The sequence below is a fragment of the Ahaetulla prasina genome, chromosome 7, assembly GCF_028640845.1.
Source record: "Ahaetulla prasina isolate Xishuangbanna chromosome 7, ASM2864084v1, whole genome shotgun sequence".
Classification (NCBI taxonomy): Eukaryota; Metazoa; Chordata; class Lepidosauria; order Squamata; family Colubridae; genus Ahaetulla; species Ahaetulla prasina.
In genome coordinates this window covers 101,424,882-101,449,650 of record NC_080545.1, presented here as the reverse complement: position 1 = coordinate 101,449,650, position 24,769 = coordinate 101,424,882, and the positions used below count along the sequence as shown (strand labels likewise).

At 43.8% G+C, this 24,769-nt stretch overlaps 1 protein-coding gene across 1 annotated transcript in view; it reads right to left on the bottom strand.

The window, feature by feature from the left end:
• The window catches only part of LOC131202608 (regenerating islet-derived protein 4-like), a 32,528-nt gene extending 8,263 nt beyond the window's left edge, over positions 1-24,265 (bottom strand). The window contains exons 1-4 of the mRNA XM_058191712.1: positions 24,256-24,265; positions 21,560-21,654; positions 7,043-7,189; positions 3,127-3,229 (exon numbers count right to left, since the gene is read on the bottom strand). Of these exons, the coding sequence (XP_058047695.1) occupies positions 3,127-3,229; positions 7,043-7,189; positions 21,560-21,654; positions 24,256-24,265 (355 nt within the window). The remainder of the gene's footprint in view (positions 1-3,126; positions 3,230-7,042; positions 7,190-21,559; positions 21,655-24,255) is intronic.
• Between the last annotated feature and the right edge of the window lie 504 nt (positions 24,266-24,769).

Here is a 24,769-nt window from a genome sequence, read left to right as displayed (position 1 = left end):
CACCACCTCCTCATCGGATTTCACAGTCAGACCAGTGGACATGGTAGTCACTTGTAGTGGTAAAGGAGTCTGGAAAGGAACCACGTTTTGCAGACAAATTGAGCTGTATTTAATAGAAGAAATTCCGGCATTTTGGTTGTGAGGCTTCTTGCATTGAGTAATTTGCATTTAAGGTATGTAGCAGTGAACCTGGATGATCTTGGGGACATGCATGCCTAGTTTTTGATGCTGGGGTGTTGGGATTGTTGATTGTTGGTTATTGGGTTTTTGTGGTTTTAGGGACATGAGCCGTTGATCTGTTTGATACAGTCGGTGTGGTAGTCAATGTAAAGGTCAGTCTCTCCACTATCCAGGCGTCTTTTGAGCTCTGTGCGGAGCTCTCGGGAGCGTGCATGCTGTAATATGGATAGGTCGGGCCACGAACGCAGTTTATTATGGTTAGTGTAGTTTCTTGCAAGCATGTTTATTGAGTGGATGAATATGCGTTTACTAGCCTCACTATTGCAAATGGCTCTGCAGAAGCATGGAGCCATCGTGCCATCATTGTTTTTCTATTCAGGGCCATCACGGGAGATGTAAATAATTTCAATCAAATAGATTTAATTCCTTAAATCTATTTATCATCTCTACTGTATATTCATCAGGGATATGATTTAGTTCATACCTGAGTGGCTAGTGCTTTTCCTTACTTCCTTCAATTTAACCCTAAATTTTGCAACGGGAAGCTCATGATCTGAGCCACAGTCAGCTCCTGGTCTTGTTTTAACTGACTGTATAGAGCTGCTCCAACTTTGACTGCAGAGCACATACCGTATTTTTTAGAGTATAAGATGCAGCTTAGTTTTTGGAGAGGAAAATGTGGGGAGGAGAAATCTGTTTACCAGGTATTTATCTGGCTAGCGTCCTTAATCTGGTCAGCTTCAGCACATTAGTTTGCTGGGTTTTATCCCCTGCTTGGGGATAAAAAACAGCTTTTAAAGCACAACTGATCTTTGGAGAGAGAAGCAATGAGAAAAGCAGGCAAACCATGGAGATCGCTTCACTCACTAGGGCCTCATTAGAGCTGAAAAAAAGCTTCACAGCTGAGAGTCGGAAGGAGCAGGCAAAGCACAGAAATTGCTTCACTTGCTAGCACCTTGTTAGGGCTGGAAAAAAGCTTCAAAAAAGCTACATTCGGAGTATAAAATGCAGCCAAATTTTCAGCCTCTTTTAGGAGGGAAAAAAGGGTGTCTTATACTCTGAAAAATACGGTAATCAATCTGATATCTCTGTTGACTATCTGGTCATGTCCATTTGTAGAGTCATCTCTTGGTTGCTGGAAAAGAGTGTTTGTTATTACCATCATATTCTCTTGACAAAATTCTATCAGCTTGTGCCCTGCTTCATTTTGTACTCCAAGGCCAAACTTGCCTGTTATTCCGGTTATCTTTTCGCTTCCTACTTTAGCATTCCAATACCCCATGATGATAAGGACATCATTTTTTGGTGTTAATTCTGTAAGGTGCTGTAGGGTTTCATAGAACTGGTCAATTTCATCTTCTTCAGCACCAATGGTTGGGGCATAGACTTGGACTACTATGCTATTGAATGGTTTGCCTTGGATTCGAACTGAGATTGTTCTGTCATTTTGGGGATTGTATTCCTGTATTGCTTTTCCTACTCTTATATTGATTATGGAGGCTACTCCATTTCTTCTGAGGGATTCTTGCCCACAGTAGTATACCTGATGGTCATCTGAATTAAATTCACCTATTCCTGTCCATTTTAGTTCACTGATTCCTAAGATGTCGATGTTCAATCTTGCCATCTCTTGTTTGACCACGTCCAGCTTGCCTTGATTCATGAATCTTACATTCCAGGTTCCTATGGAGAAAAAATCTTTACAGCATCGGACTTTCCTTTTACCACCAGATGTATCCACAGCTGAGCGTCCTTTCAGCTTTGGCGCAGTGACTTGACTCTTTCTGGTGCTACTAGTACTAGCCCTCCACTCTTCCCCAGTAGAATATTGGACACCTTCCAACCTGAGGGGCTCATCTTCTGGCGTCATATCTTTTTTTCTTTTTGGTACTGTCCATGGGGTTTTCATGGCAAAGATACTGGAGCGGGTTGCCATTTGTTTCATCAGTGGATCACGTTTTGTCAGAACTCTCTGCTATGACCAGTCCATTTTGGATGGCCCTGCATGGCATAGCTCATAGCTTTATTGAGCTATGTAAGCCCCTTCGCCACAACAAGGCAGTAATCCATGAAGGAGCAAAAATGATACAAACAGATAAAAATGTGGATGGGATAATAATAATTCATAAAATGAAACAGAAAGATTATCCTTTAAGAGTTCAAAATGTAGAAGAGAATAAAGAGAAAGATCTCCTAAAAATGAGGAAAGATCTACGGATGGCTGCTTTAGAGATCCAACAGCGAAAGATAGATGTTGTGGCAGATAAAATATTTAGATTAAATAAACCTGATGAAAGGAATTACAAGATGCCAAGGGAAAAATATGGAAGACTTACCAAAAGGTTAATGGGGTGAAATTCTAAAAAAGGCAAGAGATGATGGATAGATATACAATATTTTTCAACACGGTGATTATTTTATTAAGTATTAGAAAAAAGAGGTAGAAAGTAGAAATTGGGAAAATTGTATAACGTATACTGAAATATAATAGATCACATTATAATTACACAAATGTTAGAAGTTGGAACATTATGATTAGTATATTTAAATAGTATTATTATTGTTAGACCTATGTACTGTATAAAGTATATTGACCCAGACAATACTCTGTTCACCAGGCACTTATGGATATTAAAGAAAAAACTATCAATAAAATTATTTTTTTAAAAAAAGTCGACAACTTATAAAGGAGCTGTCGTTCCCCATTTCTGCTGTACCGGAGGTTTGCATACACTCTTTAGAATCATTAGTGATAGAAATGGTCCCTAAGCTTACATAAATTACTAAATAGGATTCATTCAGAAACAAAGCCCATGGGTTGTGTGAATGCAGTCTCTGTCTTTATGCATATTGGCTGTGGAGGATTGGAAGATGGTGCTTTTTCACACATCTGGAGAACTTATGCTTGAGAAGTTGATATACTAGAACAGAAAATCTTCTCCTTACCTTTGCCATATAGCTCGACACAATTCCCTTTGTAGGTGGAAGGTTGACTTTGTGCCCAAGGAATGTAATCCACCAACGATGCGTCTAACCATCTGAATCGTGTCTGTAGAGACAGAACGCAACAGTGGTGTCATCTCCCCAAGTGTTTTTCTGAATCTTGCAGAAATGAGGTTATTTCTTCTCAAATGTACTTCTCAACAGCCAAAGGGTCAAAAGGAAGAGGGATCAAGTTGTCCTAGGGGACAACAGCTTAAGTACCAGCCAGCAGTGTGCTTCAACTGCCAACTGTGGAAAGAGTACAGAGAAGAACAACAAAGATTAGAGGGTGGGAGGCTGAAACATATGATGACCAGTTGCAGGAACTGAATATGTCTACAGTATCTAACAAAGAGAAGAATTAGGGTTGACATGATAGCAGTCTTCCAATATTTGAGGGGCTGTCACAGAACAGAGGTGACTATCTATTCTTCAAAGCATCTATAGGTGGGACAAGAAGTAATGGGTGGAAGATTATCAAAAAGTGATCCACCCTAGTGTGAAATTTTCTGACAGAACAATGAATCAGTAGAATGGCTTGCCTCCAGAAGTTGTGTGTACTCCATCATTGGAGGCTTTCAAAAATAGACTGGAGAACCAATTGACTGGGGTGGTATAGGGCTTCTACTTTGAGCAGGAGGTTGGACTAGAAGACCTCTGAGATCCCTTCCACCCCAAGGGTTCTATATTCTACATTCTGTTCTAAAACATGAGAAAATAAATTCAGGCTCAGGTGGATTACATGCATACAGAGTTTCAGGGAAACTGAAAAATATAAGTCCAGTCCAGCACAATAGCACTGAAAAAGAAAAACAAGAAATCCAAGAAGAAACCAGCATGGTTACACAAATATCTCTCTGATAAACTGAAAGACAAATGTAAAGGTTCAAAAATGTAAAGAGGGACACATAACTAAGTCAGAATATCAGCAGATAGCCCGAATCTGTAAAGATAAACTCAGGAAAGCAAAGACTCAAGGACCTGATGGATTATATCCCAGAGTTCTGAAGCTGCTGGCTTATGGTTATCTCAGAACCATTGTACCAAACCTTTCAAAAATTCTGGAGCACCGGGAAACTTCCAGTGGATTGGAAAAGAGCTGACGTGCTTCACATCTTCGAGAAAGGAAAAAACAGATCCAAGAAAATACAGATCAATCAGCTGAGGATCAATACCTGGGAAGACACCGGAAAAAATAAGAAGAAAACCGATCTCCAAACCTTAAGAAACAAAGTTATAACTAGAAGCCAGCATGGGTTTGTTAAAAACAGGTCATGCCAAATCAATCTTATTTTATTCTTCGACTAACTGACAAAGTAGAGCAGCAAAATGCTGTGGACATAGTATACTTAGACTTCAGTAAGGCATTTGACAAAGTAGACAACAACCTTGATAAGCTAGAAAAATATGGGATAGACAGCATCACCACCAGATGGATTTGTATCTGGCGGACAAACCTTACTCAACGAGTAGTATTTAATGATACCATATCCACATGGAGGGAAGAAAGCAGTGGTTCCATCTTATCCTCAGTACTTTTCAGTATTTTCATAAATGATTTAGATGAGGGAACAGAAGGAGAACTCATCACTTTTGCAGATGACACTATGTTGGCAGGAATAGTGAATACCCCAGAAGAAAAAGCTCAAGATCCAAAAAGATCTTCACAGACTTGAACAATGGGCCCTATCCAACAAAATGAATCTTAATGTGGAGAAAAGCAAGGATTTACACCCAGGCAAAAAAACCCCCAAAGGTACAAGTACAAATTTGGCAAAATCTGGCTCAGAAACAGTAACTGTGAGATGGACCATCCTTTAGTCAGACCTCATCTGGAATTCTACATTCAGTCTGGGTCACCACATTACAAAAAAGATGTTGAGACTTTGGAAAAAGTGCAAAGAAGAGCAACAGAGGTGATTAAAGGCCTGGAGATAAAAATATATGAAAAACAGTTGCAGGAATTGGGTATGGTCAGCCTAGAGAAAAGAAGGAGTAGGGATGACATGATAGCAGTATTTGAGGGGCTGCCACAAAGAAGGTGGGGCCAACCTATTCTCCAAAGCACCTGAAGGTAGGACAAGAAGCACCGGATGGAAACTACTCAAAGAAGCAACCTGGAATTAACTTCATAACAGTGAGAACAATTAAGTAGTGGAACAAATTGCCTACAAAGTTGTGGGTGCTCCATCACTGGAGGTTTTTAAGAAGAGACTGGACAATCATTTGACTAAAATGGTATCGGGTCTCCTGATTGAACAGGGCTTTAGACTAGAAGACCTCCAAGGTCTCTTCCAACGGTGTTATTCTGTTAACTAAGTATGGTAGCCATTGGTTTTTGGAGGTAATGGAGGTAGGTAATGAAGAAAGTTAGCAGCCAACCCCTCTTAGAAGAATGAAATAATTTAGGAAATATTAAAAAAGGCAGAATTTTACGTTTCCATAGATAAAAGAAGAAACATGTTTTAAAGACAGAAAAGAGCTCCCTGCCCCCAGCAGATATTTGGTGCCCATTAGGAAAGACTGGGCCAGCCTATCTACAAGACAAAAGACCTCCAGCTCCAGGGTGATGGGATTAAGACATGACCATCCAGGATATAATAAGATTAACCCATCTAGCAGCAGAGCTCATCACATGGCACAATCACTGGGGGCATTGCATCACCCAGCAAGCTTCAACCAAGCCTGGGACTCAGACACCTTACAAAGTTAGCTGTGACCCTTACAACAGCCAATAGAATACATGTTCTTGCACAAGAACAGGAAGTTCAAGTGCAAAGCTCAAGAGAGTATAAATTCCTCTCTCTCTCTCTCAACTCCATGTGGTCAGCTGCAACAGGACCATGTACTTGATGGTTCTGCTTCATTAAACCATCTTTCCAATCAGCCTCCATGTTTCCCGTATCTTTCTCCGCACTTGGAACTGAACCAGATGGATATTTCTCCCAACAGTACTAAATGGCAGATTCAAAGCTGTATTTTGGCTCTTCAATGGGCCAATAATTTCCATTTTCTGCAAGACATGAGCCCTCCATGACACTTAACTAGATCTCTGGATCAAATTGATCAGGGCTAGAAGCATGATTATCGTAGTTTAATCATCACTAGAAAGTTGCATGTTTCCAACTGGATCCCACTCAAAACATCTTAAGAGGTCTCCTGGAAAGGAAGACACACAGAAGAGAAAGCCACAGAGGTCTGGAAACACCTCCAAAAGATCCCACTTCACTTAAGGGCCTTCTTTCCTGTCATAGCTGTTGATCAGCATCCAAACACAGGTGACGCTGATGAAAGTTCCTATGTTGAACTGTGTGAATTGGGACACAGTAGCCCTGGGTGTGCAAAGACCATGAGGGAGTTTGAAACTGTGACAGAGTTTGTTAAAAATGCTTATACTCACTGATGAGAGGAAATGATATAGATATTTTTTGTAATTCCTCTGTTTTATCTACTCTTGAGCAATCAGCTTGTTTTTCCTTACTTATTCTACGTGGTTCCTAGCCAGCCTTATGAGAGTACCAAAAGGACACTACTGCTCAGATGTGAATAAACATGTCATTTAGAGAGAATTGGGATCCAACTGGAATTTGTCCATTCCAGGCTCAATCTAGACAGCGAATGTAACATAGCCAAGGTCAACTTCTTAAGATCCCAAAATTGCACTGAGATCCAAAACTGAATGTTTGGAAGGCTCTCCAAGGAATCCCCCTCCCCATACTAGGATTGCTATCATGCTGTTGTGCTGTGATGTAAATCCATTGACAGATTGGCCTATTCTTGTCACCTCCCCACCCCCCCCACGCCCCCGTCAGCTTTTCGTTGTCTTCAGATATACCATTCACTCCCTTCCCTCCCTGAGGCCAACACAGCTTCTACACACCTTCCCGCCTGGGACTTTGTACAATCCAATCCAGATTTTAAATGACTCTTCATATTTGGTGAGTAGAGCAGAAGATATGGTTTCCATTTCCCGTTTGCTGAGGATGGAGGCAAGGTGGGCATGTTTGCCATGGGAAGAGCATTCTGTCTGGGAGACACCAAGCAGACACAGGTTAGGGCTTCCTGCTTTAGATGCTGACCCTGCCCTTTAGACCAGGGGTCTTCAAACTGGCCACTTTAAGACTTGTGGACTTCAACTTCCAGAATTTACCAGTCAGCATGGCTGAGTGTTGTCAGTTTGGAGACCCCTGCTTTAGAGCCCTCCCTCAATTCCACTAGTCTGTCCTTGTCCTTCCTGATTCCCCAACTTTCTTACCCAGCGCCTGTCTTCACGACATCTAAACTCTATAGCTTACAATCAAAAGCAGGACCTAAAAAGCAATTATCCAGGCTCACTACAGTATTTATCCCTTCCAACTCTGTGATTCTGTATTTTAAACTGTATAAATATGCATAATTAACAAATATCTAGCTACTTCCCTTCCCATCTATCCTCAAGAAAGAGTCTTAATAAAGAGAAACATATCAGTTATGCTGGCAAAGATAAACCATAGAGAACTGAGGACTTCAAGGTTGCCTCAATTAGCACATTCCTTCTTTGTTTCTGTTTTGAAAGCCTGCTCTCATTCCACCAAGAATTTGTTTCCCTCATAGGAGAAGCTTCGTCTGGCAACATCCTTTCTCTGCTGTGCCCCTATGGTGTTACTTTCATTGCTCCTCAGTCCTACCATTAGACAACCCTAAGTTATGCTTTTCTATACTGAAAAAGGTTTAACTATGAGGTTTAACTATGTGAGGGGTCATTGGTGTTCTCTGAGCTTGGCGCCGATGATATTACCTAGTTTGAGTGATGTGACATCTGCAGGAAAATAGCCAAGCTCAAGAGTGTCAGCCCCGAAATGGCCACCCATGAGTGAGCTCTCCTGGGGTTGCCATTTGGGGAGGGTGGATTCACCATCGACACATGAGCTGTCAGCTGAGAGGCAGAATGGCTGCGCACCGGGTGAACACCAGGCCACTGCTTCTTTGGGCATGGCGCTGCTGGGAACAGCTCCAGACCTACAGTCAGCTCAAAAGCCGATAGCCAGCAATCAGCTGGGAAGCGGAGACCAGCCGAAACAACTGAGTGTCGGCATCCGGAAGCCATGGGGTGGGGCAGGCATGTATGCAAACCGTCTGCTGGGCTAAATGTGGGCAGACACCAGGCGGTGGGGATGCAAGGGGGTGGGATAAACACACATACTTAAGGGGGAAGAGTTAAATTGCAGTTAGCGCTGACTTTGTTTTGCTGCTTTGCTTGCTGGTCACTTCGTGCCAGGTTTCATGCTTTCAAGGATAAACGGTTCGAACTGAACTTTGTTGTCTGAGGTTTCTGGATGCTGAACTACGGAACCTGACAGTAAGTCAGCGCTCTATTTTTCTTCTCTCTCTCTCCACCTGTGCCAGCTCTTTGTGGGTGAGGTTGGAAGTTTCAGGGGATGGCTGAGGGACCAGTGACTGGGGCGGATGCTGCAGTGGTGGAGGAACCATCCACCCTGGAAGCCCCTTCATCACAAGATGTGGCTACTCACCCGGATTTGCGCCCCAAAGAGCGTCAGGGCTAAGAACCACTACCAACTGTCCAGGAGGACGTAGCGAGGGATGTTGGTCAGGGAGAGGGCCCTGCAGTGGAGTGGTGGAAAAGCTCCTCAGCAGATGCAGACTCAGGGCCCCAACTGCCTACACTTAGCCTCTCTGGCGGCCATTTGACGAGGTAGAGGGAGCAGCGCCTGACTGATGGGGACAATGAAGGGGAGTGGAGCTACTCCACCACAATGAGTAGCCAACCTACAGACATTGAGGGGAAGGTTTGGGGAGGTCAGTTTCTGTGACGTTGGGGCCTGGCAACATGTGGACCCAGGAACTTAGGGGTTCCCTACTGGGGACACCCGCTGGCAGTCAGCCGAACAGCTGGCAGTTCCGTCTGCTCGCTTCTGCTTGGCCAGCCAAAGTTTCAATTCCATGGCGGTAATGCTGATTGTATCCCCCACAAGCTGGGGATTCTATCCCAGCCAGGGGTGGGTCCAGTGCCAGTGGTATCCAGAATCATCTGCTCCAATTTTCCAGGGATCCCCATGGCCCCAATATGGCTCAATAATTCCAGCACCACAGGGGGGGCTAATCCAGCAGTCTCTGCACCCCAAAAGCAGCTCAAATGCCAGCCCCTCTCCCTCAGCAGGCTGCCATCCAACAACCAGCAGCAGTTTCCCCACAGGTTCCAGCTCAGCCACTTATTGCCAAGCCCAATCCTCCTGCGAGGCCAACGCCACCCCGCTTCAGAGCAACATTTCATGGCATGCCTGCCAAACTGGCTTACTTACTAAGCAGGGTCTGGGCTCATATAGATCAGTATGGCGACCAATACGAATCAGATAGGGACTTGGTATCGGCGATTTCTGACGGGGTGAATGAATTTTTACAGGCAATTCATCCCTTCCTTCGCCGAGGTTACTTTCCCCTTGACGGAAATACTAAAAACCAGTCCATCTCCCACCAAGTCAAAACCTAGCCAACTCCTAGCTTGGACAATGGACTGTCAAAAATCCTCTGAACAATTAAAACACCTATTCACAGTGGAGGCGTTCCTACAACACTCTGACCCAAATAAACCATTTGTAGTCCAGGCTGATGCTAGTGATGTGGCGGTGGTGGCTATTCTAATGCAAAGGAATGCCCAAAACAAACTACAGTAGTACCGTGTTCTTATGTATTGAAAAGCTAACGGACACGGAGCGCAGATGGGCGGTATGGGAGAAGAAGACTTTTGTGGTGCAATGGGCTCTCCTTTTTTTAAAGTAATTTTTATTAAACTTTTGACTTTTAAAAATAAAGTAAAGAAAAATACAAAAAAACAAAAACACATTAAAAATATTTAACAAACATAACATTACATCATATATTATTTTATAGCTTGCTATATCAACATAGATATATATTCTCTGTTCTTATTCAATCGTTCATCTACGTGCTTATATTTACATTGGTGTCTATTTACAGAACTGTCATTGTCCGGTTAACACTATTCAGTAATTTACACTTCCTAGTTTTAATCTAATTAGATTAACATTCCAATTTATTATTTTGATTTCTTTTTTCTAACCAATCATATAATTTGTTCCACACTTTATAGTATTCCGACTCTTCCCTTTCCTTAATTTACAACATCATCTTATCCATTTCTGCACATTGTAGAATTTTTTGAATTATTATTTCCTCTCCTGGTACATTGTTTTGTTTCCATCCATATGCGACAGCAATCCTTGCTGCCATTAATATATGAAAGATATTATAAAGATTGTCTATTTTTGGGTTAATTATTCCTAATAAATAAAGTTCTGGTTTAAATTTTATTTTTAATTGGGTAATTTCCTCCAGCCAATTTTTCATTTTTTACCAATTTTTTTTATCTTGGGGCTCATCCACCACATATGGTAGTATGTGCCTAGCTTGTACCCACATCTCCAACAATTTGGTGGTAAATTTGGGAACATTTTTTCCAATCTCGCTGGTGCCAAGTGCCATCTATGGAACATTTTATATAAATTTGCTTTATAGGCTACTGCCATTGTTAATTTATAGTTTCTATCCCACAATTTGTTCCACTTTTCTAATTCTATATTGTGCCTGAGGTTTTTTGTCCAACAGATCATCATTTCTTTTACTGTTTCATCTTGCATTTTGTATTTTAATAGGAAATTGTAAATTTTTGTGATCATTTTTCTCCCAATCCTAATAGAATTTTGTCTATATCCAATTGTTCCCTATGTATGCCATATTGCTCGAGGTCTTTTTTGAATCTAGTTTTTATTTGTAGATACAGCCACCATTCGATGTTTAATCCTTGTTGTTTCAAATCTTGGATTGATTTTAATTCCCCTTTTTCATCAAGTAGCTATGCATATCTTATTATTTTACTCAAGTCCGTGGTGTTTGGGTGTAATATTGCTTCCATAGTTGTTAGTCAAATAGGGACTTTTGTATAGTGATCCTTCTTAATTTTCTCCCAAACTTGTAAAAGGGTATTTCTTAATAAATGACTTTGAAAATATGTATGATATTTATTTTTCCCATCCCAGAGAAAATTGTGCCAACCAATCTGGAGATCATGGCCTTCTATTGTTAGTACTCATTTATTTTGTAGCTGGATCCATTCTTTAAGCCATGTTAGCGTTGCCTGATAATAGAGCTCCCAATTTGGGAGACTAAAGCGCCTCTACTTCTACTATCTTGCAACATTTTATACAAATTTTCTTTATAGGCTACTGCCATTGTTAATTTATAGTTTCTATCCCACAATTTGTTCCACTTTTCTAATTCTATATTGTGCCTGAGGTTTTTTGTCCAACAGATCATCATTTCTTTTACTGTTTCATCTTGCATTTTGTATTTTAATAGGAAATTGTAATTTTTTGTGATCATTTTTCTCCCAATCCTAATAGAATTTTGTCTATATCCAATTGTTCCCTATGTATGCCATATTGCTCGAGGTCTTTTTTGAATCTAGTTTTTATTTGTAGATACAGCCACCATTCCATGTTTAATCCTTGTTGTTTCAAATCTTGGATTGATTTTAATTCCCCTTTTTCATCAAGTAGCTATGCATATCTTATTATTTTACTCAAGTCCGTGGTGTTTGGGTGTAATATTGCTTCCATAGTTGTTAGTCAAATAGGGACTTTTGTATAGTGATCCTTCTTAATTTTCTCCCAAACTTGTAAAAGGGTATTCCTTAATAAATGTCTTTGAAATATGTATGATATTTATTTTTCCCGTCCCAGTGAAAACTCTGCCAACCAATCTGGAGATCATGGCCTTCTATTGTTAGTACTCGTTTATTTTGTAGCTGGATCCATTCTTTAAGCCATGTTAGCGTTACGGCCTGATAATAGAGCTCCCAATTTGGGAGACTAAAGCTGCCTCTACTTCTACTATCTTGCAATATTTTAAATTTAATGTGAGGTTTCTTCCCTGACCAAACAAATTTTGATGTAATTTTATTTAATTGTTTGAAGAAAATTTTCTCTAATTTGATTGGTATAGTTTGAAACAGATATAGCAATCTGGGTAGTATGTTCATCTTTATCGTTGAAATTCTACCGATCAACGATATTTGCAATTTGGACCACATTTCTAAATCTTTTTGGATTTTTTTTTTGTAGCAGTGTGTCATAGTTACCTTTTTTTATTGTGGTGCATTTTGCTGATATCTGTATTCCTAAGTATTTAATTTTTTTGACTCTCAAAATCCACACTTTCTCCTTTAATTTCTCAATTTGTTTATTTGTTAGATTTTTGGTCAACATTTTAGTTTGTCCTTGTTTATTTTGAGCCCTGCCACTTTACCAAATTGGTTTTTGTCTTCAAATAAGAATTGTCCAGATTCTAGGTGCTCCTCGATAATGAATACCAGATCATCAGCAAATGCTTGAACTTTATATTCCTGGGATTTAATTTTTAGAATAGAATAGAATAGAATAGAATAGAATAGAATTTTATTGGCCAAGTGTGATTGGACACACAAGGAATTTGTCTTGGTGCATATGCTCTCAGTGTACATAAAAGAAAAGATACGTTCATCAAGGTACAACATTTACAACACAATTGATGATCAATATATCAATATAAATCATAAGGATTGCCAGCAACAAGTTATAGTCATACAGTCATAAGTGGAAAGAGATTGGTGATGGGAACTATGAGAAGATTAATAGTAGTGCAGATTCAGTAAATAGTCTGACAGTGTTGAGGGAATTATTTGTTTAGCAGAGTGATGGCCTTTGGGAAAAAACTGTTCTTGTGTCTAGTTGTTCTGGTGTGCAGTGCTCTATAGCGTCGTTTTGAGGGTAGGAGTTGAAACAGTTTATGTCCAGGATGCGAGGGATCTGCAAATATTTTCACGGCCCTCTTCTTGATTCGTGCAGTATACAGGTCCTCAATGGAAGGCAAGTTGGTAGCAATTATTTTTTCTGCAGTTCTAATTATCCTCTGAAGTCTGTGTTTTTCTTGTTGGGTTGCAGAACCGAACCAGACAGTTATAGAGGTGCAAATGACAGACTCAATAATTCCTCTGTAGAATTGGATCAGCAGCTCTTTGGGCAGTTTCTGAGTTGGCGCAGAAAGAACATTCTTTGTTGTCCTTTTTTAATGATGTTTTTGATGTTAGCTGTCCATTTGAGATCTTGCGATATGATAGAACCCAGAAATTTGAAGGTTTCTACTGTTGATACTGTGTTGTCAAGTATTGTGAGAGGTGGAAGTATGGAAGGGTTTTTCCTAAAGTCTACCACCATTTCTACGGTTTTGAGTGTGTTCAGTTCCAGATTGTTTTGGTTGCACCACAAGGCTAGTCGTTCGACCTCTCGTCTATATGCGGATTCGTCATTGTCTCGAATGAGACCAATCACTGTTGTGTCATCTGCGAACTTCAGTAGCTTAACAAATGGATCATTGGAGATGCAGTCATTGGTATACAGAGAGAAGAGAAGTGGGGAGAGCACACAGCCTTGGGGGGCCCCTGTGCTAATTGTACAGGTATTTGATGTGATCTTGCTTAGCTTCACCTGCTGCTTCCTGTTTGTTAGGAAGCTTGTGATCCACTTACAAGTCTGTTCCGGTACCTTTTAATCCTTTTATTTCCAAATTTTCCCTAATTTGTGACATTAATATTTCTATGGATAGAATAAATAATAGGGGGGACAGAGGGCATCCCTGTTGTACTCCTTTCTCTAGAATAGAATAGAATAGAATAGAATAGAATAGAATAGAATAGAATAGAATAGAATAGAATAGAATAGAATAGAATAGAATAGAATAGAATAGAAGCTTTCCCTCAAGCCAGTTCGCTGGGCTCAGTATTTCAAATGCTTTAACTTCAACCTGAAATACATTTCCGGGGGTGGGTGGGGGTGGGACATCTATTAGCTGATGCTCTGTCCAGAAAGCCCCAGTTTGACAGCCGATGGGAAGAGGTAATTCACGCCATGATCTCTGAAACCCAACCAGGAGTCCAAGCTCACATTAGAGCGCAAACGTGCCGTGGTTCTGATCTCCCTGAAGACAAGTTGACAGCAAAGCTAAAAGCGGCAGCCGATGCTTGGTTCGAGGAGAACCAGACGGACCTAACCCTAAGAGAAGGATTGGCTTGGAAGGGGCGTAAGATTTATGTGCCCAGCAGCATGCAACTCGGGGTGCTAAAGCGGAGTCATGATTCTCAACTAGGGGCCCACTTTGGATTTTTAAAAACCCTCCATTTGACTAGAAGACAATTCTGGTGGCCAAGAATGAAAGTCGATGTAGAGGACTATGTTAAAAGCTGTGCCACTTGCACCACCATGAAGTCCAGACCAGGGAAGCCCCCTGGCTTCTTCAGACCATGGGTGAACCCACACAAACCCTGGGAGGAGATTGCAATGGACTTCATAGTCTAACTCCCTGACAGTGGAGGGAACAAGGTGATTTGGACTGTCATTGATTTATTCTCCAAACAAGCACACTTCACTGCCTGCAATGGACTACCCTCGGCCAAGAAGCTGGCAAAACTTTTCATGAAGCATATCTACAGACTACATGGGGTTCCAAGGAGAATAATATCAGATTGCAGGGTCCAGTATACTGCTAAATTCTGGAAGGAGTTCCTGCAATCCATTGGGTCATCCTAGGGGCTTAGCTCAGCTTTCCACTCATTGACTAATGGATCTGCTGAAAAATTGAACACCATGGTGGAACAATACATTAGATGTTATGTAAATTATATACCTCTGGAAGGGGAAGTTATTACAAAAAATTTAGATGGGTGATGGGAACGATGAGAAGATTAATAGTGCAGATTTAGTAAATAGTTTGACAGTGTTGAGGGAATTATTTTTTTAGCAGAATGATGGCATTTAGGAAAAACTGTTCTTGTGTCTAGTTGTTCTGGTGTGCAGTGCTCTGTAGCATTGTTTTCAGGGTAGGAGTTGAAACAGTTTATGTCCAGGATGTAGGGGTCTGTAAATATTTTCACAGCCCTCTTTTTGACTTATGCAGTATGCAGGTCCTCAATGGAAGGCAGGTCGGTAGCAATTGTTTTCTCTGCAGTTCTAATGATCCTCTGAAGTCTGGGTCTGTCTTGTTGGGTTGCAGAACCAAACCAGACAGTTATACAGTAGAGGTGCAGATGACAGACTCAGTAATTCCTCTGTAGAACTGTATCAGCAGCTTCTTGGGCAGTTTGAGCTTTCTGAGTTGGTGCAGAAAGAACATTCTTTGTTGTCCTTTTTTTAGAATAGAATAGAATTTTTAAAGAATAGAATATATATTTTTTTTTATTGGCCAAGTGTGATTGGATACACAAGGAATTTGTCTTGGTGCATTTGATGATGTTTTTGATGTTAGCTGTCCATTTTAGATCTTGCGAAATGGTAGAACCTAGAAATTTGAAGGTTTCTACTGTTGATACTGTGTTGTTTAGTATTGTGAGAGGTGGAAGTATGGAGGGGTTCCTCCTAAAGTCTACCACCATTTTTACGGTTTTGAGTGTGTTCAGTTCCAGATTGTTCTGGTTGCACCACAAGGCTAGTTGTTCAACCTCCTGTCTGTATGCGGATTCATCATTGATGAATAAGACGGATCACTGTTGTGTCATCTGTGAACTTCAGTAGTTTGACAGATGGATTGTTGGAGGTGCAGTCATTGGTATACAGAGAGAAGTGGGGAGAGCACACAACCTTGGGGGCCCCCTGTGCTAATTGTACAGGTATGTGATGTGATTCTGCTTAGCTTCACCTGCTGCTTCCTGTTTGTTAGGAAGCTTGTGATCCACTTACAAATCTGTTCAGGTACCTGTAGCTGGTTTAGCTTAGTTAGAAGAGTGTCTGGAATGATGGTATTGAATGCTGAACTAAAGTCTACAACGATGACCCTTGTGTAGGTCTTTGGAGATTCAAGATGTTGTAGGATGTAGTGCACAGCCATATTAACAGCATCATCTGTTGATCTATTTGCTCAGTATGCAAATTTCAAGGGGTCTAACAGCGGATCCGTGATGGTTTTCAAGTGGGACAGCACTAGCCTTTCAAAGGTTTTCATGACTACAGATGTTAGAGCAACTGGTCTGTAGTCATTAAGTTCCTTGATGGTGGGCTTCTTCGGCACTGGGATGATAGTAGAATGTTTGAAGCAAGAAGGAACATAGCAAATCTCTAGTGATTTATTGAAGATACGGGTGAAGATGGGGGCCAATTGGTCAGCACAGACTTTTAAGCAAGAAGGAGTTATCTTGTCTCACAAGCTAAGGCAGGGTCCTTGGGGATGGGAAAACCAAAGAAGATGCCCTGGAAGGCCCCAGAGAAGTCCAGAGAGGCCCAGCAGAAGGAAATGGTGATCCCAGTGGGCAACAAGGACGACAGCCGAATGATTGTGGAGGGGGGACCCTAGTTCACCAGCGGTGACAGTGACAAAGGGATGGTGAGAAAATGGTAAACTATACCATCCATCTCTTCTTGATCCTAGTGGTGCTTACAGCTCAGAAGCGGGGTGACTTAGAGGCACTCATAAATACCGGGTGTACCCAATACTTGATCAGTCTGGCAACAGCTGCCAATTTGGGGGTAAGGGTGAGGAGGCTGTGATTCGAGTAGGTGGACGGCTCACTGCTGGGAGGAGTACCTGCTGCCCATGTTATGGAGTAGTGAAGTAGTTTCAGTAGTTTGGCCTGCATTGGAAACTCATCCACTTCATCGTTGTCCCGAAAATAACTTGAGTCCGTGATTCTGGGACTCATGTGGCTGGATAAGTGAGGTCCAGCCATCGGGGGTGGGTGGGTGTGAGGTTGTAGGCACTTGCATATAAGCAATGGGCCCACCCCACCATCTCATGAGCGACTCTGGAACCATGGTGTTAACGAAGCTCCAGACCTGGGGCCCAGAGATACGGGGGCGAAAGCTGCAGGGGAGGTGATGGCCTTCTCAATAGTGTACAGCGATCTCGCAGAGGTTTTCAGTGAGAAGGAGTGTGATGTACTACCCCCTCATCGGCCAACAGACTGTGCAATAGAGATACAGCCTGGGGCTAAATTGTCAAAGCCAAAAAAAATATTCTATGACACTGAAGGAAATGGAAGAACTAAGGCAATATATAGAGAAGAACTTAGCCAGATGATTTATTCAGCCAGCCAGGTCCCGAATCGCGGCATCTGTACTGTTTAGAGAAAAGGACAGGGGGAATTGTGATTGTGTGTAGACTTCCTTGGGATTAACAGAGTGCTCATTGAGAACATGTACCCCCTCCCCCTTATGAAAGACATGCTAGCCTGTTTGGCCGAGGGACATATTTTCACGAAGCTGGATCTCAGAGAGGTGTATTATCGGGTACAGATAAGGGAAGGGGATAAGTGGAAGACCGCATTTAATTGCCCATTGGGTAGTTATCAGTTCAGAGTAATGCCCTTCTGGCTGCAAGGGGCTCCAGCAGTGTTCATGCAATTGTTAAGTGAGGTCTTGCATGAATATCTGTATAAGGGGGTGCTCGTTTACCTGAATGACATTGTGATTTACACCAAGACCATGGACAAACACGTCCAGTTGGTGTGCCAGGTCCTGAAGAAACTGCTGGCATTAAATTTGTATCTAAAATTGACCAAATGTGAATTCCACCAGCCCCGGCTAGATTATGTAGGTTGCCAGGTGTCACATGAGGGGGTGGAGATGGATCTAGCACGTCGTAAAGCATTCCTGCCCTGCTTTCAAGTTGCCATAAGCAGCAGGGGGAAAAACTGAGGGAGCAATACAGCAGCAACCAGAAGGACATTCCACACATACCTTCTCAAGGTTGCAGCCTAAGTTACCACAGCCAGTTGGATAGGCATGTTCTCTACAGCCCACAAAACTGCTCCATTGGAGAATGTGATTGATGACACACCCTGGGAGGAGTGGAGGAACAGGGTCATAGGTGGGATATAAATTACATGGGGCAGAGCTGACTCCACTCAGGTATGTGCCGATATGTTGCTCCTAATAAATAACTGGATTTCTTTTGAAACTTGGCTTGAGGCTCATGAATTAATTAGGGCATCCATCAGAACCTTGATACAGTGAAGGTACAGGCTGTTCTGGACTGGCAAGCCCCAAAAACCCAAAAGCAATTGCAAAGCTTTCTAGGGTTTGAAAACTTTTATCACCAGTTCATCGTCCTGTCCTTTGTCAAAGTGGCCCTCCCACTAACCTTAAAACTAAACACTTGACTGGGAGACCCCATCCCGGCCAGTCTTTACAATGGACAATGGCATGTCAAAAGATTTTTGAGGACCTGAAAGTGTTGTTCACTAGGGAGCCCATGTTAAGACACCCCGATCCAAAGAGGTCCTTCATGGGCCAGGCCAATGCAAGCAATGTGGCTGTAGGGGTTGCCCTCCTTCAAGCCAATGAGCAAGGGAACCTGCAACCATGTGCTTATACCTTGAGCAAACTTACCTAGATTGAAGAAAAGTGGCCAATATGGGAGAGGGAGGCCTTCATTGTCTGGTGGGCCCTTATGATGTGGCGATAGCTAATGGAGTGGGGTTGTGTTCCATTTGAAGTGTGGAGGGATCGCAAAAACCTCAAGCCCCTCCAAATCCCATGCAAATTGTCTCCCAAGCAGGTCTGGTGGGCGCTTTATTTTAGGCGTTTCAACTTTACATTGAAGTACATCCCCAGGGGAAGAATTTCCTAGCAGATGCCCTATCTAGGAAGCTGCAGTATAACAGTGGCCATGAAGACATGGTACATGCCATGGCGCAAGCTACCTCCCGGGGCCAAGGTAGGCACCGAATGAAAGAGGGACTGGACAATATAATCCACTCAATAAAAACAGCTCTGGTCATCGACTTGTGGTTCCAAACAAACCAGCAGCTACTAATGCAAAGAGACAGCCTGACTTGGAAAGATAACAAAATATATGTTCCCCACATTCAACACATAGGAGTGTTGTGGGGGTACCATGATGCCCGCTCTGCAGGACATTCTGGGTTCCTGAAAATCTTCTATTTAGCAAACTGGCAGTTTTGGTGGCCCAGGATGAAAAAGAATTGGAGGACTATGTCCAGAGCTGTGCCATCTGTGCAAGAATGAAGAAAAGGTCAGAAAAAATCCCCGGCCTGTTGCAACCTGTGGCAAACCCCAACATGGGAAGAAATTGCCATGGACTTCATTGTCGAGCTCCCAGAGAGTCACAGTGTTTTGGGTTGTCAGCTGCCAGAAGAGCTGGCAGCAGACTTGGATGATGAGGAGGTTGGGGAAGAACATGGGCCAGTTCTGGAGCCTGGGGAAGGCTCTGATGATGTTCAGCATTAGACACAGAGATAGAGCCAGGACTGTCCAGCATTTCCTAGCCAGAGAGGCACCTGCCTTTGGAGTCAGAGATGAGTGAGGAGGAGAAACAGCTGGGGCTGTTCCAGATGCATGTCTGCACAAAGCAGGTAGGAGAGGTGAACAACAGAGGACAATGAGCCAGCTCAGGAAGCAAAACAAACGTGGATGCTGACTGGCCCCTCCCTGGCTGGGAAATAAATAGGAGAAAAGGGGAGTGGTTTGGTTGTCACAGACAACCGTTCACATTTCTGGAAAGTTTGCTCTTGTGTGTTTCATGCGACAAAGACTGCCTTGCCAGAACTGAGGCTTCTATTTCTCTGTTTGAACTGATTTAATTTGCAGCCTCCCAGCTGGGAGCTCACAGCCTTCCATTTATGATAATGAGCTGATAAGGAGTATTGTGTCAGTTAACTCCGTGGGGGATTCTTGCCTGGACTTTCTGTTGGTGAATGCAGTTAATTCCCAATGTGTAATTAAAGAGAGGTTTTTCTTTGCGGGGAGTCTGTTTCTTGTTTCTGTGAAGGCTGGGTGACAACACATGGCAACGCTGTCATCTGGATGGTTTTGACCTCTTCTCTAAGCAAGCATTTTTCATGGCCTTCCCAAGTCTGCTATCAGCACGCAAACTGACAAAGATGTTCATTACCCATATTTACCACCTCCACGGAGTACCACGAAGGATTATCTTAGATCAGAGGATACAATTCACGGCCAGGTTTTGGTGGGAGTTTCTGAGAATGACTGGGAGTTTGGCCTCCCACCTGGCTACTAATGGAGCGGCCATAGTAGTTTGCTATGCCCTGAGGACTCTGGTATATGGGGGGTCTCAGGGCAGATTCCTTGCCTCATTCAGGTAGGCGGGGAGCTTCACTACAAAGTCGAACAAATCCTAGGGCCTTCCCAAGTCTGCTATCAGCACGCAAACTGACAAAGATGTTCATTACCCATATTTACCACCTCCACGGAGTACCACGAAGGATTATCTTAGATCAGAGGATACAATTCACGGCCAGGTTTTGGTGGGAGTTTCTGAGAATGACTGGGAGTTTGGCCTCCCACCTGGCTACTAATGGAGCGGCCATAGTAGTTTGCTATGCCCTGAGGACTCTGGTATATGGGGGGTCTCAGGGCAGATTCCTTGCCTCATTCAGGTAGGCGGGGAGCTTCACTACAAAGTCGAACAAATCCTAGACATCTGTATACACGGAGGCACTACATTATCTGGTATTATGGAAAGGGTATCCCCTGTGGGAGGCCTTGTGGGTAAGGAGCAGGGATGTAAGGGCTCCTCGACTAGTTAAAAGGTTCCACCATAAGAATCTGTGCAAACCAGGTGCAGAGAGTACCATGAGCCCAATAACCAACTAACCAGCTTTTGCCTTCCAGATGTCATCTCCATGGGAGGAGGGGGCTGCATGTCAGCCCCGAAATAGCCAGCCACGAGCGAGCCATCCCGGGGCTGCCATTTGGGAAGGGAGGATCCACAATCACCATGTGAGCCATCAACTGAGAGGCAGAACAGCTGAGCACCGGTGAACACCGGGACACTGCTTCATTGGGCTAGGCACTGCCGGGAATGCCCCTGGGCCTGCAGTCAGCTGGGAAGCAGATAGCTAGCAAGCAGCTGGGAAGCAGAGATTGGCCAAAACAGCTGAAGGGAGGGCAGGGGCGTGGATGCGAACCTGCTGGGTTAAATGTTGGCAGACACCAGTGGGTGGGGACACCACAGGGTGGGAAAAACACACATACTTAAGGGGGAAGGGTTAAACTGCAGTTAGCTCTGACTTTGTTTTGCTGCTTTGTTTTGTCACTTTGTGCCGAGTTTCATGCTTTCAAGGATAAATGCTTCAAACTGAACTTTGTTGTCTGAGGTTTCTTGATGCTGAACTATGGAACATGACACAGAGAGCACCAAGGACACCATATTGACATTTTTGACCATAACCTTTGGACACCTCTGCTCCTTCCTTCCTCCCTCCCTCCCTCCCTCCCTCCCTCCCTTCCCACAAGGAAGCATTATGCTCAGAAAGCAAGCCAATAGGCTGAGCTGGAACCGGACATCCAAACATGGAGGTGAATGGGGCTCCTCTTACCTCTGCATCATTCCAGGTCAATTTGTTCTGGAAAAATCCGTAACAATGCTGCTCAAACAGGAACCAGTTCAGGGGACAAGATACTCCTTCTAGACCTGTTAGTGGAAAGATGAGACTGTCAGGGTTCCAAGTAACACCCCCAACGAAATCAAACTCCTAGGCTTGCAATTCCTCAAAGCTAACTTTTATTAGAGAAGTCATATTGGCACATCTGGGAAAACCCAAATCTGAGAGCTTCCGGGCTTTGCTCACACAAAAGGAAGTTCAATACCTTTCCCACTTCTCCTACATGTCCATCACTGCTCCAATCAGTTCCTTCATGTGCAGAAGACAACCTCCACTTTCTTCTCAGCACAGCTGTCGGACACCATGGCCTTGAACTTCTCTGCAAAGTTTTATTCTAGCTAATTCTACTTCACTCATGCAATCTCCCCTCGCAACTTCCCACGGTAGGATTGTGGCAGGCCTGGATCCTGAAGGCACCAAGGATTGTTGAGGTTGTTTGGGATGAATTTTGACCCTGTGGCTCCCGAGGACATGGACAGGTTACTGGGTAGGTTGAATGCCACCACATGTTTACTGGACCCGTGTCCCTCCTGGTTGGTGCTGGCCGCACAGGATGTGACATGAGGCTGGCTCCAGGGGCTTACAAATGCTTCTTTGTTGGAGGGGGTCTTTCCGGCCTCCTTGAAAGAGGCGGTGGTGAGGCCTCTCCTCAAGAAGCCTTCCCTGGACCCAGCTGTGTTAGGTAATTATCGTCCGGTCTCCAACCTTCGCTTCGCGGCGAAGGTTGTAGAGAGTGTGGTGGCATGTCAGCTTCCCCGGTACCTGGAGGAAACCGTCTATCTAGACCCATTCCAGTCCGGTTTCCGGCCCGGTTACAGCACTGAGACAGCTTTGGTCGCGTTGGTGGATGATCTCTGGAGGGCCAGGGATAGGGGTTATTCCTCTGCCTTGGTCCTATTAGACCTCTCAGCGGCTTTTGATACCATCGACCATGGTATCCTGCTGCACCGGTTGGGGGGATTGGGAGTGGGAGGTACCGTTTATCGGTGGTTCTCCTCCTATCTCTCCGATCGGTCGCAGATGGTGCTGACGGGGGGGGCAGAGGTCGGCCCCGAGGCGCCTCACTTGTGGGGTGCCTCAGGGGTCGATTCTCTCGCCCCTCCTGTTCAACATCTATATGAAGCCGCTGGGTGAGATCATCAGTGGTTTCGGTGTGAGGTACCAGCTGTACGCTGACGACACTCAGCTGTACTTTTCCACACCGGACCACCCCAACGAAGCTATCGAGGTGTTGTCCTGGTGTCTGGAAGCTGTACGGGTCTGGATGGGGAGAAACAGGCTCAAGCTCAATCCCTCCAAGACGGAGTGGCTGTGGATGCCGGCATCCCGGTACAGTCAGCTGCAGCCTCGGCTGACTGTTGGGGGTGACTCATTGGCCCCAATGGAGAGGGTACGCAACTTGGGCGTTCTCCTGGATGGACGGCTGTCTTTTGAAGACCACTTGACGGCCGTCTCCAGGAGAGCCTTTCACCAGGTTCGCCTGGTTCGCCAGTTGCGTCCCTTTCTAGACCGGGATGCCTTATGCACGGTCACTCATGCTCTCGTGACATCTCGCCTGGACTACTGCAATGCTCTCTACATGGGGCTCCCCTTGAGGAGCACCCGGAGACTCCAGGTAGTTCAGAATGGGGCTGCGGGTGATAGAGGAGCCCTCGTGGCTCCCATGTAACACCCCTCCTGCGCAGACTGCACTGGCTGCCTGTGGTTTTCCGGGTGCGCTTCAAGGTTTTGGTAATGATCTTCAAAGCGCTCCATGGCATAGGTCCGGGTTACTTACGGGACCGTCTACTGCCACCGAATGCCTCCCACCGGCCCGTGCGCTCTCACAGGGAGGGACTCCTCAGGGTGCCGTCGGCCAGGCAGTGCCGACTGGCGACGCCCAGGGGAAGGGCCTTTTCTGTGGGGGCTCCCACCCTCTGGAACGAGCTTCCCCCAGGACTTCGTCAACTTCCTGACCTTCGGACCTTCCGCCGCGAGCTTAAGACACATCTATTCATTTGCGCAGGACTGGACTAGATTTTTTAAATTTTAAATGTCTAAATTTTAGATTTGGTTTTAAATTGGGTTTTATTGTTTATATGTCTATTTTAAATTTTGGCCGATATAATAAGTTTTTTAGATGAATGTTTTATTTTGTATATTTATGTGTTTTTTATATGGCTGTACACCGCCCTGAGTCCCTAGGGAGATAGGGCGGTATAAAAGTATGAATAAATAAATAAATAAATAATAAATAAAATAAATATGGTTTCCAGTCCTGACGGAGACGTTGCCAAAGAGGAGGAGATGGGGGTCACCCATCCTGAACCCATAGATTCAAACTGAAAATATGGGGAGGAGAAGGGACTTGAAAAAGAGGAAGAAAAGAGACACCCTAGAAATAAGGGCAGGACGGTGGCCAGCTGGAGGGAAGCCAGGATGTGGATGGGGTGCAAAGTACAGCGAGAGGCTGGGAAGATAGGTGGGGGCAGCCTCCCCTCAAGTAACAGGCTCAGAAGAAGAAGAACAAAAGAGTAACTCAATAAGGACGGATATCTGGACCAATAGGCTGGGAAGGGTCTCGGGACACCCTTTGCTTAAATACCAATGGATAGTTGGGTGGATTTTCTGCTCCTCAATTTCACAAATACTTTGACCCATTGTTTACTTTTTCATTGTTGGTCTGCTATTAATCTTGATTAATTTTTGTTTATCTGTTTTTGATTGCTGGCAAGGGGGTATTTGGGGTTTTTGGTCTCCTTTTTGGCTTTCTTATTGTCTCTTTTGAACGGTTTGTAAATGTTGTTTATGTCCGTATGCCGTATGCCTCTAGAGCTTTTCCTGACCTTCGTCATCTCAGTACTTGAAGAAGTGAGGAGAGAGCTTAGCTTACATTCAGTTCTGCGATGGCAATCTTTATATTTTCCTGCCATGACTGGGCATTTTCTCCCCAATTTGTATGGCTGGAACTACATCCACTTTTTGAGTTGTCCATCAGAGAATCCTAGGGCTGGAAGGGACCTCGGAGGTTTTCTAGTTCAATCTTGTGTTCAAGGCAGGACATTTTATACCATCCCAATCAAATGGAAAACCTCCAGCGAGAGGCAAGCCATTCATTCATTCATTGTTCCCCCCATCAAGAAACTTCTTATTTCCAGGTTGGAT